Raw genomic sequence first — 17565 nt, 5'->3', positions numbered from 1 at the left:
ACCTCTATGTTGATAAATATGTCCGTTTTTCTTCATATGTTGTATAAATTGTATGCGCTTGATGTATTTATGCAGGGCTCATCTGTTAAAGAGACCCTTGTCTCAGTATGACTTCAAAACGAAGGTCATTTTTTCAAAATAAATGTGCAGGCCAGCTGGCAGGCGTCTTCACAGACACGTTCAACCTCATATTGTCCCAGTCTGTAATCCCCCACATGTTTCAAGCTGACTACCATCATTCCTGTTCCCAAAAACTCTATGGCATCCTACCACAACGACTACCGCTTTGTAGCACTCACATCTGTAATTATGAAGTGCTTTGAAAGGTTGTTCATGGCACACATGAACTCCATCCTCCCAGACACCCTGGACCCACTCCAATTTGCATTCTGCCCCAACAGATCTGCCCCAACAGACGACACATTCTCAATTGCACTCCACACTGCCCTATCCCACCTAGAAAAGAGGAATACCTCATGTGAGGATGTTGTTCATTGACTACAGATCGGCGTTCAACCCCATAGTCCCTTCCAAGCTGGTCACCAAGCTTGGGTCCCTGGGACTGAACACCTCCCTCTGCAACTGGATCCTGGACTTCTCGACCCCCGGGTGGTAAGAGTAGGCAACAACACCTCCGCCACCCTGACCTTCAACATGGGGGCCCCCGGGGGTGTGTACTTAGCCCCCTCCTGTACTCCCTGTTCACCCAAAAGCGACTCCAACTCCATCATCAAGTTTGCTGACGACATGACGGTGGTAAGTCCTGATCACCAACGGCGATTCCTATAGAGAAGAGGTCAGAGAGCTGGCAGTAAGACCAAGGAGCTGATCATGGACTAGGGGCGGGTGCACACCCCCATCCACATCGACTGGGTCAAGAGCTTCAAGATCATCAGTGTCCACATCACTGAGGACTTAATATCATCACTGAGGACTCAACACCAGCTCCGTTGTGAAAAAGGCACAGCAGTGCCTCTTCTCCCTCAGGAGGCTGAAACAATGTCATGGCCCCTCAGATTCTTAAGAACTTTTCCAGCTGCACCATGGATAGTATCCTGACTGATTGTATCACGTGCCAACTGTCACTTCTACACATGATACGACTCACAAGAATCAGGTGTCACTTCTACACATCACACGACTCAAGTATCAGACGTCACTTCACACTTGGTTTAGTTGGTGAAATACATTTGCTCTGCTGCCATTACTGTATAACACCAAGAAATAAACAGCTGTAAAAAAATATTTGAATATCTACCAAATGAAAGGCCATCTATCTCTAAGCTACATGTTGTGTAAAGTATACGCATTTATATTATAGTAGAGAAATTACCGTCTCGGTTAGTGATTGGCATCTCTCTATATCATCAATGACTAAATGTACAGCCAATTAGACGTTGTCAAACTTGATAGAAAACGTCACTGGCATTAGAGACAGTCGTCTCCGCAAAAAGTGAAACATGAATGAGGTTTCGAGGGAAAACAATGCGGGCGCAGAATGTATTCCTATCCAAAATATGTTATCCAATGCCAGAGAACATTGTGTGTTCAATACAGTGTCAACACCGTCAAAACAAGTGTTATCAGATGAATCACAGGTAAATGGGCAACATAATAATATATGCCTTTTAGAAGACTTTTATCCAAAGCGACGTACAGGAGGGCGCTCATACATTTTCATATGGATGGTCCCAAACGGGAATTGAACCCACGATCCAGTCATTGCTCTACTAACGGAACCAGGACCATACATTCTCAACTTCTCTCAGATTGAATTATTACAAGACAGTCTTTTTAAAATATTTTTTTACTCTTCTTTGAATTGTACCCCTTTTTTCTCCCCAATTTCGTGGTCTCCAATTGTTTTTTTAGTAGCTACTATCTTGTCTCATCGCTACAACTCCCTTACGGGCGCTGCAGTACAGCACCCTTAACCACTGCGCCACCCGGGAGGCCCCTTACAAGACAGTCTTGAAAGGGTTAAGGATATGTTCCGTGCCGATACTGAAAACAACAGGCCAGTGTTCCAAGAGAATGTTTAAATGAGGAGGGCCGCAAACCACAGTTTGTGAGTGGGGGAACATCTGGAATATGTCCTACAGCGGACAGTGATTGAGGGGGTCAGTTAGCAACATCTACAGGCATACAGTGACTTCGGAAAGTATTCAGACCCCTTGACTTTTTCCACATTTTGTTACATTACAGCCTTATTCTAAAATAGATAAAAATGTTTTTTTCCCCCTCATCAATCTACACACAATGCCCCATAATGACAAAGCAAAAACCTGATTTTAGATTTTTTTTGTAATTCATTAAATAAAATATAAGGGAAATATCGTATTTACATAAGTATTCAGTACTTCACTCAGTACTTGGTTGAAGCACCTTTGGCAGTGATTACAGCCTTGAGTCTTCTTGGGTATGACGCTACAAGCTTGGCACACCTGTTTTTGGGGAGTTTCTCCCAATCTTCTCTGCAGATCCTCTCAAGCTCAGTCATGTTGGATGGGGAGTTTTGCAGCACAGCTATTTTCAGGTCTCTCCAGAGATGTTCGATTCCGGGCTCTGGCTGGGCCACTCATGGACATTCAGAGACTTCCTGAGCAATCTGGAGCAGGTTTTCATCAAGGATCTCTCTAAACTTTTCCCCATTCATCTTTGCCTCGATCCTGACTAGCCTCCCAGTCCCTGCCACTGAAAAACATCCCCACGGCATGATGCTGCCACCACCATGCTTCACCGTAGGGATGGTGCCAGGTTTCTTCCAAACGTGACGCTTGGCATTCAGGCCAAAGAGTTCAGTCTTGGTTTCATCAGAGCAGAGAATCTTGTTTCTCATGGTCTGGGAGTCTTTAGGTGCCTTTGGCAAAGTCCAAGTGGGCTGTCATGTGCCTTTTCCTGAGGAGTGGCTTCCTTCTGGCCACTCTACCATAAATACCTGATTGGTAGAGTGCTGCAGAGATGGTTGTCCTTCTGGAAGGTTCTCCCATCTCCACAGAGGAGATGGTGCTCTGTCAGAGTGACCATCGGGTTCTTGGTCACCTCCCAGATCTAGGAAGAGTCTTGGTGGTTCCAAACTTCTTCTATTTGAGAATGATGGAGGCCATTGTGTTCTTGGGGACCTTCAATGCTGCAGACATTTTTTGGTACTCTTCACCAGATCTGTGCTTCGATACATTCCTGTCTCGGAACTCTACAGACAATTCCTTCGACCTCATGGCTTGGTTTTTGCTCTGACATGCACTGTCAACTGTGGGACCTGATATAGACAGGTGTGTGTCTTTCCAAATCATGTCCAATCAATTGAATTTACCACAGGTGGGCTCCATTCAAGTTGTAGAAACATCAAGGATGATCAATGGAAACAGGATGCACCTGAGCTCAATTTCGAGTTTCATAGCAAAGGGTCTGAATACTTATGTAAATAAGGAATTTACGTTTTTAATTTTTAATACATCTGCAAACATTTCTAAAAACCTGTTTTCGCTTTGTCATTATGGGGTATTGTGTAGATTGCTGAGGATTTTTTTTAATTTTTTAAATCAACTTTTAAATAAGGCTGTAACATCAAAATGTGGAAAAGTCTAAGTGTCTGAATACTTTCCAAAGGCATTTAACAAGCCACTTAACAAGGCACACCTGTTAATTGAAATGCATTCCAGGTGACTACCTCATGAAGATGGTTGCCAAGAGTGTGCAAAGCTGTCGTCAAGGCAAAGGGTTGCTACTTTGAAGAATCTCAAATATAAAGTATATTTTGATTTGTTTCATACTTTTTTTGGTTACTACATAATTCCATGTGTGTTATTTCATAGTTTTGATGTGTTCAATATCATTCTACAATGTAGAAAATAGTAAAGATAAAGAAAAACCCTTGAATGAGTAGGTGTGTCAACTTTTGACTGGTACAATTTTTTTGTTTGTATCATTGTTGGACATAAAAGACTGCAAAAGCACCAGGAAATTAGCTACAATTGATTTTAAATTTTGGAAATCCGAACAAGAGAAAAATCGTCCCCGGCTGAATCTAGTTGATGATCCCTGGCTTATAGGGTGGAGATACTGTTTGGCCGGTGAGTAACTGGTATCTGCATCTTTGTCAAAGATCCCACAAATAAACCTTTTCATTCACTATATAAAAACTGAGTCAATATAAGAAATAAACAGTCACGCAATCCTTAAAATGGCCTTTAAAAGCACTTAAAGCACAGACTCACACGTCACAATGTTTAACATGGTCCTTTCAGTGGTTGTTTGTCTTGGTTCCATGACTAAGTTCTGTAAGCCATGTGTGGCTGAGAGGATAAAATGTTTACCTCATTAGTGTGTTTGGGTAGAGAGATGAAAAGAAGCACTGCTTTTGGGTAGTAACTGCTCTCAGGCAGTTAGAGCATTGTTCAAATAGCACGGGAGGAGTCACAATTAAGCTTAAACACTTTAGGCCTTTCTGCTTCGGTGGCATGCAAACAGAGAGAGAGAGAGAGAGAGAGAGAGAGAAATGGAGAGAGAGCCCTTCAATATTTGTTCATTCGCGACTCATTTAAGAGTGTCAACGGTCTATTTTGGAGTAATTGAACAATGAATAGGCTTCCCTGCTTACCCAGTCTCCAGCTGGAATTATAAATCAAAGAGTGAGTGAGACAACAAGTAGGTTTTACGTACCACTGCTCCACCACTTCCTGCCGTGGACGACGTAATGGTCTTGGTCCCTCTGAAGGGTACACTCCATGTTGGTGGCGTCACTGGAGGCCACATCAGGCTCTGTTGACAGGGTAAAACGGCAGAGTTAAAATTGTGTGGTAACAGTACATGTTTTTTTTACCGACTATGTCAACTTTGGGGCTGTAGCTGCACCGCAAACAGGAAAAGCATGGCAATGTGCGGGTTAACCCTTTTCTTAAGTCTTCTGGACAGGAAATGCACCCACCCAGACAGAAATCACTGGGTAGTGTTTCACACAGCGGGAGACACTACCTCTCTGTGTACGCGTGTGTGTGAACCGCTCTTTAATTAGTCCAAACACTGATCCACTCTAGAGTGAAGGTTTCTCTATGCACAGTAAATTCCCAGGAACGTGTACACAGAGTGTACACAGGAGTGGGAGGCTCATCCGAAATCAACCAGACCGATGACGCACACAAACACCTCGGAAACAACATCTGTGTTTGCAGGAACACAAGGGAACCTAACGCCCACTATCGTCCCTTCTGACATCATTACATTACTATTGTTGTGTTCCAAATGGCACACTATTCCCCACTTAGTGCACTATTTTTGACCAGAGCTCTAACATAGCCCTAGGGACCATAGTCAAAAGTAGTGCACAATATAGAAAATAGGGTGCCATTTGCGATGCATACAATTTCTCTGTAATGGGTAACAAACAGAGGGGGATGGCTCATTCTCAACATTCTGACTCATGGTGTGGTCCCACAGGCCTCGCTCAGAGTGTTCAGTGTCTTTATGGAGATAGCTCTACTCAGAGCCTGTACCTGCTGGGATGACTATACAACCTCCTCTCCCCTCAGGTGGGGTCGTCTGAGTGGAGGCAGCACCCCCACAAGCATGCTAACAGGGTTATTACACTCGTAGAAGAGATAGGGTTCTACCAAGAACCGTTTATCAGAATAACCCTTTTTGGAAGACAAGGGTTCTTTGTAAGGCAAAGGGTTCTACCTAGAACCTTTAACATCCTAATAACTATTTTTGTAAGAAAGGGTTCTTTGATGATTCTTTGGAAGGCAAGAAGGGTTCTACATAGAGCCATAAATAAGATTTCCCAGCATGCTTTATTGCAGTGAGATGTTCAGAAGTTTTTTTTTGGTGTAATATGTGTTTTTGCATGTACATTGATTGTTTAATACATTTTATGCTACAGAAAGATAAAGAGCATACAGTTTTCTAAACTAATCCAATCTGTTGGATTTATTGCACCCGTTACTGAGATGGTTGTTCCAGTTTAGATGATTGAGGTAGTCTCAGTATTCAATCTTCCCTACCCTGGCAGTCATTCTGAATGCAGGTTACGGGTGATTAACAATTTCACTTATTGGATAACCTAACTCTGTCTGGATTCCAATAGGAACTACACATGCTTTGCCAGCCAGCATAATGCCACATGCAGGCCTGATGTGGCCTGTGAACCAGGATATTCCTAACACGGAACCCAAAACCGGCTGCGCGCGTGCATACATTTATTTTGTCCCCCCCCACACCAAACGTGATCACGACACGCAGGTTAAAATATCAAAACAAACCAATTATATTAATTTGGGGACAGGTCGAAAAGCATTAAACGTTTATGGCAATTTAGCTAGCTAGCTTGAACTTGCAAGCTAATTTGTCCTATTTACCTGAAATGCACAAGGTCCTCTATTCCAACAATTAATCCACATGCAAAACGGTCAACCGACTCGTTTCTAGTCATCCCTCTTCCTTCCGGGCTTTTTATTCTCTTGACTTTATATTGCGATTTGGCAACTTTCCTAAATTAGGTGCATTACCGCCACTGACCTCGTTCGTCTTCAGTCACCCACATGGGTATAATCAATGAGGAGATGGCACGTGGATACCTGCTTCTATAAACCAATGAGGAGATGGGAGAGGCAGGACTTGCAGCGCGATCTGCGTCAGAAATATAACTGAATTATATTTTTAGCCCTTATACCCTGACTACACCGCTCGCGTCATGTGTGCGAGCGTTGCAAAATAAATTAAGGAATCTATGTTATTCAATTATTGCACCCACACTGCTCGCGCACGTCAACGAGCGTCTGCGTTGCCACGGGCTAAATAGAAGTCATTCCTATTTCTTCTTTTTACCCATTTTTTTCTCCCCAATTTCGTGGTATCCAATTGGTTGTAATTACAGTCGTGTCTACAGTCTTACTTCTTGACACAATGCCCATCCAACCCGGAAGCCAGCCGCACGAATGTGTCAGAGGAAACACTGTACACCTGGCGACCTGGTCAGCATGCACTGCGCCCGGCCCAGGAGTCGCTAGTGCGCGATGAGACAAGGATATCCCTGCGGGCCAAACCCTCCCTAACCCGGACGACGCTGGGCCAATTGTGCGGCGCACCATGGGCCTCCCGGTCACGGCCGTCTGCGACAGAGCCTGGACTCGAACCCAGAATCTCTGGTGGCACAACTAGCACTGTGATGCAGTGCCTTAGACCACTGTGCCACCCAGGAGGCCGTCAGTCCTATTTCTGATGCAGATCGCGCTGCAAGTCCTGCCTCTCCCATCTCCTCATTGGTTTATAGAAGCAGGAACCCACGTGCCATCTCCACATTGGTTATACCCCTCGTGGGTTATTTGAAAGACAAACTTTGTTGCCAGTCATCGTGGTAATACTATGAAAGTTTAGATGCCAATCACCATATAAGTTCAAAGATGGAAAAGCGTGGAAGGAGGAGAGATGACTAGAAACGATTCGCTTGACCGGTTTGTGTGTGGATTAATTGTCAGAGTAGAGGACCTTGTGCATTTCAAGCAAAATAACAACTCAATGTTTATATCCCAGGACAAATTAGCTAGCAACAGCAAGCTAGCCAAATAGGACAAATTAGCTAGCAAAAGTGCAAGCTAGCTAGCTAAATTGCTATACATGTTTAATTCTTTTCGACTTGTCCCCAAATTAATATAATTGGTTCAGAGTTTGTTTTGATATTTTAACCCGCGTGTCGTGATCACGTTTGGTGTGGGGGACAAAATAAATGTATGCACGCACGCACGCAGCCGGTTTGGGTTCCGTGTTAGCAACGCAACACTCGTTGGCGGGCGTGAGCAGAGTGGGTGCAATAATTGAATAATATGGATTTCTAAATGTATTTTACAGGCTGTACTCAGCCAGGGATCTAGGAAGAACCATCCAAAGATAAAAGGGTTCTCGGTAGAACCCTTCATAGGCGGTTCTAGGAAGAACATTTAGATGATAAAATGGTTCTTGGTAGAACCATTTATAGAGGGTTTTAGGCAGAACCCTTCATAGAGGGTTCTAGGTAGAACCATATACAGGGAGTTCTTTGAAGAACCCTACATAGAGGGTTCAACCCAGCACCAAAAAGGGTTCCCCTGTGGGGACTAACTGAAGAACCCTGTACGGTTCTACTCAGCACCTTTTTTCTTCCTCTAATAGTGTACTTTCCAAAGGGTCATGTGTGGTGAACGTACTGGCACAAAATGGCTGCCATTTAAGCATGTCACTAGTCTATTTTTGAGTAAGAGAGCTTTCCTAGCCTCATGTTGAAATTATAAATCAAAACTTTATTAAAAAGAAGGAGGAGCGAATTCATTTAAGAGTGCATATTTGTGGCACAAGGACTGAGATATCACCATATAATGTTTGGCGACCTTTACTAACTTTATTAATGCGATCCATCGCGTCATATCGTCTTGTGCTACGTGAACTGACACGACTAGGATGAAGTGGAGCCGTGTATAGAGATACATGAATACACAGCAGGGATATAGTGTAGCCATATATTAAAGCATGGCTCTGGGCCTGAGGGCGTACCTGTCATACAAAAGCAGGAGCGGATCTGTCCACTGAGCAGGGGCTGGAGCCACTCTCTCTTCTGCTCCTCAGTACCAAACATGTGGAGGACCTCCATGTTCCCCGTGTCTGTAGGGGCAAACACAACCATAGATCTAGGAATTATCCAATGACACCATCACATCAATGCCACCTAATTTATAATCATTTGTACACTGCAACTTACAAAAACATTTTCTTCTCAATTCCTGGTGATTTTACAATCCGATAATGTTATAACTCATCATAATTTAATTTATGACATAATAATTACGTAAACATGAAGCATGATTCACATCATTAGATAAGATACATCTATTAATCATGAATGGCTCCGAACATGAAGATCATCTACCTGGTGCATCAGCAAAAGACTTTGTACTAAACTTAGCACACTATCAGACAGTAACTTCAACAGGCTTAATCAGTGGTGACCATGCCTTACCAGGGGCCTGGCAGTTGAAGAGGTCGGGGGCGTAGAGGCATCGTCCCGTTTCCTCTGCGATGTGGGCATAGTCTAGCTGACTGAGACCGCTTACTGCCGGCAGGAAGAGGTTCCAAAGCCCCGCCTCTCTGGCCTTCGCCTAGGGGGGGGGGGGGAGACACACATCTTAAATGACCTCTGAACTCCAACACCGCTCTAGGGTGAAGTTTCCCGCTGGTACAGATTAGGATCAGTTTACCCTCCCCAATCCTAACCTTTAGCATTAATGGGGGAAAATGCTAAACTGACCCAAGATCAATGTCTAGGGGCAACTTCACCTAATTCCTCAAACACTCTAGAAGAGCTGACCATCAAAAAACACCAACATCACCCCCCCACCATGTTCTTCCTTACCTTCAAATCCTCTATCACCTGGGGAGGGTGCCATCTCTGGGGCGAGTGGGCGTGTTTAGAGTAGTACTCTGATACTTCCTGGGGGAAAAACAGTCAGTCATCCACTGGTGAATATACAAAGCGTGGACTAATTCAGGAGGTTGCAACTTCACAATACAGTACATTTCAGACAGAAATGTATAATGCCCACAGAAGAGACCAACTCAATGAGGATATGGAATCCTCAGCTCTTCTACAAGCGCTGGTCTTGTATCCGTTGTTGTTTCCATTTAATACGTCCCAGATGCTCTTCATGAGGCATGTGACAGAATGAACAATTTTGTCTCTTTGTTGACGGATGTAAGTGTGAGTGCACTTAGCTTGCTCCCTCCGGCACTCTCTGTACCTCATTACCCTGACCGCCACTCTGACTCATACAGTGCCCTGTAATTCCTCCTTCTGTCTTCTCTGCTCTTGACCCCTGACCTTTCAACTGACCTGCTGAGCAGGAAGCACGTGTTGTTTCATGAACTCTGTGACCTGCTGGTGGACAGCCTGGCCTTTAGCAGTCTGGAGGAACAGTCTGGCATCAGCAGGGCCCGACCTGGAGGGGCTACAAACAGCCAGACAAGCCCAAACATACCATTTCACACCATAATACATACAGGCAATAGTATGAGATGATAGACTGTAGTTTTAGTATCATGTCAACCAACATACTTCTCTGCAATCTGCAGCCCAACCTGGGCCAACGGCTCCACACTCTGGCCAAACTGGGCAGCATTGGGAGCACTGGCATTGCCCAGGAGGTGGCGTGCATAGATCCCCTATAACAGAGAGAGAGAGAGAGAGAGCGAGCGAGAGTGAGAGCGAGAGAGAGACGGGGTTACAGACATACACACAGACACACAGAGACAAGATCTTCTGTGAGCAGAGACAGTCTAGAGAAATATCTCAGTCCTAGGAAGTCCTCAATCAGTAAGATAGTATTATCAGCAAGAAAGAGGCAAAATGGTGTCAAAGACAGATGAAAGCTGATTGATGAAAAATAATGATTTTTATAGATCATAACACAGGAGTCTGCTTTGGTTTGCTGTGTTCAGGTACAGAATAAAGAATGAAAGCAGATAAGACAAAGTGTGTGTGTGTGTGTGTGTGTGTGTGTGTGTGTGTGTGTGTGTGTGTGTCTTGATGAGATAGATGAGAATGTGGACCTGGGAATAGTTTGAGCTCATTAGCTGCCTCTTCAGCCGAACAGTGCCAAAGAGATGACAAGTTGAGAGATACAGAGAGAGAGAGAGAGAGCATCAAAAAACGGCTATTGTGTGTGTGTGTGTGTGTGTGTGTGCGCATATGCGTGTTCCTTCATTTACACCAGTCCATCTGGCATTTCAATGGCCATCATGTGCATTCAGGAGCATGTGCCATCAGTGAAAAGGTGCATCCTATCCAGTGGTGTAAAGTACTTAAGTAAAAATACTTTCAAGTACTAATAAGTCATTTTGGGGGGGTATCTGTACTTTACTATTTATATTTTTGACCATTTTTACTTCACCAGATTCCTAAAAAAAATAATGTACTTTTTACTCCATACATTTCCCTGACACCCAAATGTACTCATTACATGTTGAATGCTTAGCAGGACAGGGGTGTCCTCGGATGGGGCCACAGTGTCTCCTGACCCCTCCTGTCTCAGCATCCAGTATTTATGCTGCAGTAGTTTATGTGTCGGGGGGCTAGGGTCAGTTTGTTATATCTGGAGTACTTCTCCTGTCCTATTTGGTGTCCTGTGTGAATCTAAGTGTGCGTTCTCTAATTCTCTCATTCTCTCTTTCTTTCTCTCGGAGGACCTGAGCCCTAGGACCATGCCCCAGGAATACCTGACATGATGACTCCTTGCAGTCCCCAGTCCACCTGGCCGTGCTGCTGCTCCAGTTTCAACTGTTCTGCCTTATTATTATTCGACCATGCTGGTCATCTATGAACATTTGAACATCTTGGCCATGTTCTGTTATAATCTCCACCCCGCACAGCCAGAAGAGGACTGGCCACCCCACATAGCCTGGTTCCTCTCTAGGTTTCTTCCTAGGTTTTGGCCTTTCTAGGGAGTTTTTCCTAGCCACCGTGCTTCTACACCTGCATTGCTTGCTGTTTGGGGTTTTAGGCTGGGTTTCTGTACAGCACTTTGAGATATCAGCTGATGTACGAAGGGCTATATAAATAAAATTGATTTGATTTGACAGGAAAATTGACAAATTCACACACATATCCAGCGAACATCCCTGGTAATCCCTATTGCCTCTGATCTGGCGGACTCACTAAACACAAATGCTTCATTTGTAGAGATGTCTGATTGTTGGAGTGTGCACTTGGCTATCTATAAATAAAATAAATAAAATAGTGCTGTGTGGTTTGCTTAATATAAGGAATTTTAAATTAATTATATTTTTACTTTGATATTTAAGTATATTTTAGCAATTACATTTACTTTTGATACTTACAACCTCACCCTAATCGCATTCTTCGGGACACCGATCCCGAAGAAGTTTTAAGTAACAAGAGAATTTCCCAAGACATAGACATATCTGATATTAGCAGAAAGCTTAAATTCCTGTTAATCTAACTGCACTGTCCAATTTACAGTAGCTATTACAGTGAAAGCATACCATGCTATTATTTGTGGAGAGTGCACAATTTTGAATAAACAAATTAGGCACATTTGGGCAGTCTTGATTCAAAACTTTTAACAGAAATGCATTAGTTCATTGGATCAGTCTAAAACTTTACACATACACTGATGCCATATAGTGGCCAAAATCTAAATTGTGCCTGGGATGGAATAATACATTATGGCCTTTCTCTTGCATTTCAAAGATGATGATACAAAAAAAATACAAAAGAACGGTTGTTTTTTTTTCTTTGTATTATCTTTTACCAAATCTACTGTGTTATATTCTACTACATTCCTTTCACATTTCCATAAACTTCCAAGTGTTTCCTTTCAAATGGTGCCACGAATATGCATATCCTTGCTTCAGGGCCTGAGCTACAGGCAGTTAGATTTGGGTATGTCATTTTAGGGCTAATCTTTAAGAGGTTTTAAGTATATTTAAAACCAAATACTTCTAGACTTTTACTCAAGTAGTATTTTACTGGCTGACTTTCACTTTTACTCAAGTTATTTTATATTTAGGTATCTTTACTTTTATCACCACTGATCTTATATTATCATATTGTGTGTGTGTGTGTGTGTGTGTGTGTTTGTGTGTGTGTGTGTGTGTGTGTGTGAGAGAGAGAGAGACCGACAGAGAAAGAGAGTGTAAGCCAAACCTGAGCGATCCCTGCCATCTTAAAGACCGAGAGGGCCAGGTAGAAGTTGAGCTGATGCAGAGAAGATGGGATCTCTCGGCACCGGCAGTAGATGGAGATCAGGTCCTCAGGAGAAGGTATACCTGGCCATTTGGAAATAAATAGACAGAAAAAAAAGAGAGAAATTTCATCAATAGCATTACACAGATGAAAATCAAATCAGGCCACATAAACTCCAAGCTGTAGAGAACAGAGTAGGATTACGTTGCGTTCTTGCTTAATGGTTTAAGTTAGGGTTTAGAGCTCGTAAGCTGATCCTAGATCTGTGTCAGATATAAGAGCTCAGAGGTCATACCTTCCACACCCCTCAGGCTGCCCATGCAGCTGAGGAGGCTGAGGCTACTGGGCAAATAGTTGGGCATCAGGAAGTAGGCCAGGTCTGCCATTGGCTGGCCCGTGGTGGAGAGCTCCCAGTCCAACACAGCCACCACACGAGCCTAGAGAGAAAGATAACATTTGTCTATTAGATATGCACACTTCAGTCATTCACTTCCTCTACAACATTAGTCTCATATACAATGAAAAACACTTTCAGAAAAGTGCTATAAAAATGCTAATATGTTTTACAGTATTATTACTGTTTAATGTAAGCTTCAAGCCATGTTTCAACCTCAGTAGGATGGAAAATCAGGTTGTCCACTCGAAAGTCCCCATGGACAAGGGCCACTTCATTGTCATTGGTGGGCAGGTTGCCCAACAGCCAATCAGAGAGCTTATCCATAACGGGAATTTCTTTGTGGGCAGCTGCTCTGTATTGCTTTGTCCAGGTAGACACCTTTTGGGTAATAAACGGTCAAAGTGAAAATTATATTTTAAGACCAAAGTGGGATGCAAATGGGAATAGAAAGGGGGTGGAATAAAAATGGAACGGGAATAAGTAGAGGATATCTATCTTCTACCTGTCTCTTGCAGTAGCCAGGCCCTCTCCCGTACCCCTCTAGGTCCATGGTGGTTAGGTCCAGGGAGTGAAGACGGGCCAGAACCTCCACTGCAGACACATACAAGGCTGCCCTCTCCGCTGCACTCACCCCTGGGAGCCTCAGGTCCTGGAATATACGCCCCTACACCACAGAGAGGGGAACACAATTGTATATCGTTTGGTCAGATATCAAATGTAATACCGCGCTCATCAACCAGACATAACAGAGGGACAGTTGTTTGTAACTCCTACTACAGCTCAACGGTGCATTTTAAAGGCTCACACAAATGTGTGCACTGTGCAGCATTGACCTACCTGTACATGCTCCATCAGGTAGAACTCGGTTCCGATCACCTCTGCGTCAGTGCAGTGTAGCAGTGGCTGTGGTACTGGGAACCCAGCAGAGAACAGGGCCTTCTGCACTCGATACTCCCTGTCCACCTCGCACACAGAAAACAGAAAATGTGATCCGACAGCCCAACGGGGGGGGGGCGGATGACGCTAGTTTCTACTTCACAGTAGGGCCGTTTTGCAGAAATGCCTTCTTGAACATGTGAACTTTCATGTGCCTTAATTGCAATCTTGTATGGGATCCGTAAATATCAATACAAATGTTAAATGACGAGCCTAGTTTAGTCAAGGAGAACGCACTGAGCTATAAATCAAATCAAACGTTATTGGTCACAGACACATTTTGCAGATGATATTTCAGGTGTAGCGAAATGCATTTTTTAAATAAAAAAATTATGATTGTTATTGTATTTTTTTTATGTAATAACACAAAAATGTTTTGGGCTAATAATGTAAGAAACAATAACACACAAAAAAACTAAACACTGCAAAGTTGCTTTGGTGCTAGAAGCAGTGCTGCCATGTCTACAGTGCCTTGCGAAAGTATTCGGCCCCCTTGAACTTTGCGACCTTTTGCCACATTTCAGGCTTCAAACATAAAGATATAAAACTGTATTTTTTTTGTGAAGAATCAACAACAAGTGGGACACAATCATGAAGTGGAACGACATTTATTGGATATTTAAAACTTTTTTAACAAATCAAAAACTGAAAAATTGGGCGTGCAAAATTATTCAGCCCCTTTACTTTCAGTGCAGCAAACTCTCTCCAGAAGTTCAGTGAGGATCTCTGAATGATCCAATGTTGACCTAAATGACTAATGATGATAAATACAATCCACCTGTGTGTAATCAAGTCTCCGTATAAATGCACCTGCACTGTGATAGTCTCAGAGGTCCGTCAAAAGCGCAGAGAGCATCATGAAGAACAAGGAACACACCAGGCAGGTCCGAGATACTGTTGTGAAGAAGTTTAAAGCCGGATTTGGATACAAAAAGATTTCCCAAGCTTTAAACATCCCAAGGAGCACTGTGCAAGCGATAATATTGAAATGGAAGGAGTATCAGACCACTGCAAATCTACCAAGACCTGGCCGTCCCTCTAAACTTTCAGCTCATACAAGGAGAAGACTGATCAGAGATGCAGCCAAGAGGCCCATGATCACTCTGGATGAACTGCAGAGATCTACAGCTGAGGTGGGAGACTCTGTCCATAGGACAACAATCAGTCGTATATTGCACAAATCTGGCCTTTATGGAAGAGTGGCAAGAAGAAAGCCATTTCTTAAAGATATCCATAAAAAGTGTTGTTTAAAGTTTGCCACAAGCCACCTGGGAGACACACCAAACATGTGGAAGAAGGTGCTCTGGTCAGATTAAACCAAAATTGAACTTTTTGGCAACAATGCAAAACGTTATGTTTGGCGTAAAAGCAACACAGCCATCACCCTGAACACACCATCCCCACTGTCAAACATGGTGGTGGCAGCATCATGGTTTGGGCCTGCTTTTCTTCAGCAGGGACAGGGAAGATGGTTAAAATTGATGGGAAGATGGATGGAGCCAAATACAGGACCATTCTGGAAGAAAACCTGATGGAGTCTGCAAAAGACCTGAGACTGGGACGGAGATTTGTCTTCCAACAAGACAATGATTCAAAACATAAAGCAAAATCTACAATGGAATGGTTCAAAAATAAACATATCCAGGTGTTAGAATGACCAAGTCAAAGTCCAGACCTGAATCCAATCGAGAATCTGTGGAAAGAACTGAAAACTGCTGTTCACAAATGCTCTCCATCCAACCTCACTGAGCTCGAGCTGTTTTGCAAGGAGGAATGGGAAAAAATGTCAGTCTCTCGATGTGCAAAACTGATAGAGACATACCCCAAGCGACTTACAGCTGTAATCGCAGCAAAAGGTGGCGCTACAAAGTATTAACTTAAGGGGGCTGAATAATTTTGCACGCCCAATTTTTCAGTTCTTGATTTGTTAAAAAAAGATTGAAATATCCAATAAATGTCGTTCCACTTCATGATTGTGTCCCACTTGTTGTTGATTCTTCACAAAAAAATTAAGTTTTATATCTTTATGTTTGAAGCCTGAAATGTGGCAAAAGGTCGCAAAGTTCAAGGGGGCCGAATACTTTCGCAAGGCACTGTATATAGGGAGAAAGGCAGGATCCTTCCTGGCTAGCCATGATTGGCTGAGATAAGGGGAGGGGTATACCATGCGTGTATATGAGATGCTGAATGGGGGCGTAAACAAAGTAGAGCTCTCTAGCACTCAACACAATCTTTCAAGGACATTTTTTTCTCTTACTTGTCTCCTAAGTGGGATAACAAATTTATCAACTTTTAAAGCAGCATACTTTCACATGCATACAGTGTATGATATGCCATTTTGGCGCTCTGAAACTAAATGTTTGTAATAAAAAAAAGAAACTGTTGGGATTTTTCGACATAAGCCTCGGTTGGGACGGGCTATCACAAATGTCAATGCTTCCAAATAAATAAAAGTCATGCATACATTACATAATGTATCAAAAGCAATTTGTTGGGCTATTATTACTACATTCTCTAGTCTATCCCAAGCATTGACAAAACTGTATATGTAGCAAAAAAGCTGTAAAAACTAAGATATTTGTCCTCTGACGAAGGGGGGTGATGGAGGGGTTCATATTATTATTTTTATTTTTTTAATGTTAAACACTCCAGGCACCCGAGCTATAGACTGTTCTCTCTGCTTCCGCACGGCAAGCGGTACCCGTGCATCAAGTCTGACACCAACAGGCTCCTGAACAGATTCTATCCCCAAGCCATAAGACTGCTAAAATAGCTAACAAAATTGCTACACGAACGATCTGCGTTAACCCATGTATTTACATATCTATTTTTGCACTGTCTCCATGCACACTCACAGGACTTTACATATATACGCACACTAACACACATATTTATCCTGATGCCTAGCAGTGGTGTAAAGTACTTAAGTAAAAAATACTTTCAAGTACTAATAAGTCATTTTTTTGGAGTATCTGTACTTTACTATTTATATTTTTTTTACAACTTTTACTTCTACTTCACTACATTCCTAAAGAAAATAATAAACTTTTTACTCCATGCATTTTCCCTGACACCCAAAAGTACTCGTTACATTTTGAATGCTTAAAATGGTCCAATTCACACACTTATCAAGAGAACATCCCTGGTCATCTCTACTGCCTCTGGTCTGCTTCATTTGTAAATTATGTCTCAGTGTGCCCCTGGCTATACATACATTTTTTTTAAAAACAAGAAAATGATGCCGTCTGGTTTGCTTTATATATGGAATTTGAAATGATTTATACTTTTACTTTCAATACTTCAGTATATTTTAGCAAATATATTTACTTTTGATACTTAAGTATATTTAAAACCAAATATTTTTAGAATTTTACTGGATGATTTTCACTTTTACTTGAGTCATTTTCTATTAAGGTATCTTCACTTTTACAAAATTATGACAATTGGGTATTTTCTCCACCACTGATGCCTAGTCACCTTACTCCTATCCAGATCTACCTCTACCACT

The 17565-nt window shown here is 42.7% G+C and overlaps 1 protein-coding gene across 1 annotated transcript in view; it reads right to left on the bottom strand.

Annotated features, from left to right (window-relative positions):
- LOC139420451 (acyl-CoA dehydrogenase family, member 11) overlaps nucleotides 1–17565 on the bottom strand; it is a 58916-nt gene that overhangs the window by 40164 nt on the left and 1187 nt on the right. Inside the window, exons 3-13 of the mRNA XM_071170612.1 lie at nucleotides 13959–14084; nucleotides 13624–13785; nucleotides 13335–13499; nucleotides 13020–13161; nucleotides 12686–12807; nucleotides 10076–10182; nucleotides 9854–9968; nucleotides 9377–9454; nucleotides 8984–9122; nucleotides 8521–8628; nucleotides 4663–4761 (exon numbers count right to left, since the gene is read on the bottom strand). Coding sequence (XP_071026713.1) covers nucleotides 4663–4761; nucleotides 8521–8628; nucleotides 8984–9122; nucleotides 9377–9454; nucleotides 9854–9968; nucleotides 10076–10182; nucleotides 12686–12807; nucleotides 13020–13161; nucleotides 13335–13499; nucleotides 13624–13785; nucleotides 13959–14084 — 1363 coding nt within the window. The remainder of the gene's footprint in view (nucleotides 1–4662; nucleotides 4762–8520; nucleotides 8629–8983; nucleotides 9123–9376; nucleotides 9455–9853; nucleotides 9969–10075; nucleotides 10183–12685; nucleotides 12808–13019; nucleotides 13162–13334; nucleotides 13500–13623; nucleotides 13786–13958; nucleotides 14085–17565) is intronic.

Source organism: Oncorhynchus clarkii, chromosome 11 (assembly GCF_045791955.1).
Source record: "Oncorhynchus clarkii lewisi isolate Uvic-CL-2024 chromosome 11, UVic_Ocla_1.0, whole genome shotgun sequence".
In the NCBI taxonomy this organism is placed as follows: Eukaryota; Metazoa; Chordata; class Actinopteri; order Salmoniformes; family Salmonidae; genus Oncorhynchus; species Oncorhynchus clarkii.
Note: the sequence above shows the minus strand (reverse complement) of the source record. Positions and strands in the feature narration are given on the sequence as shown.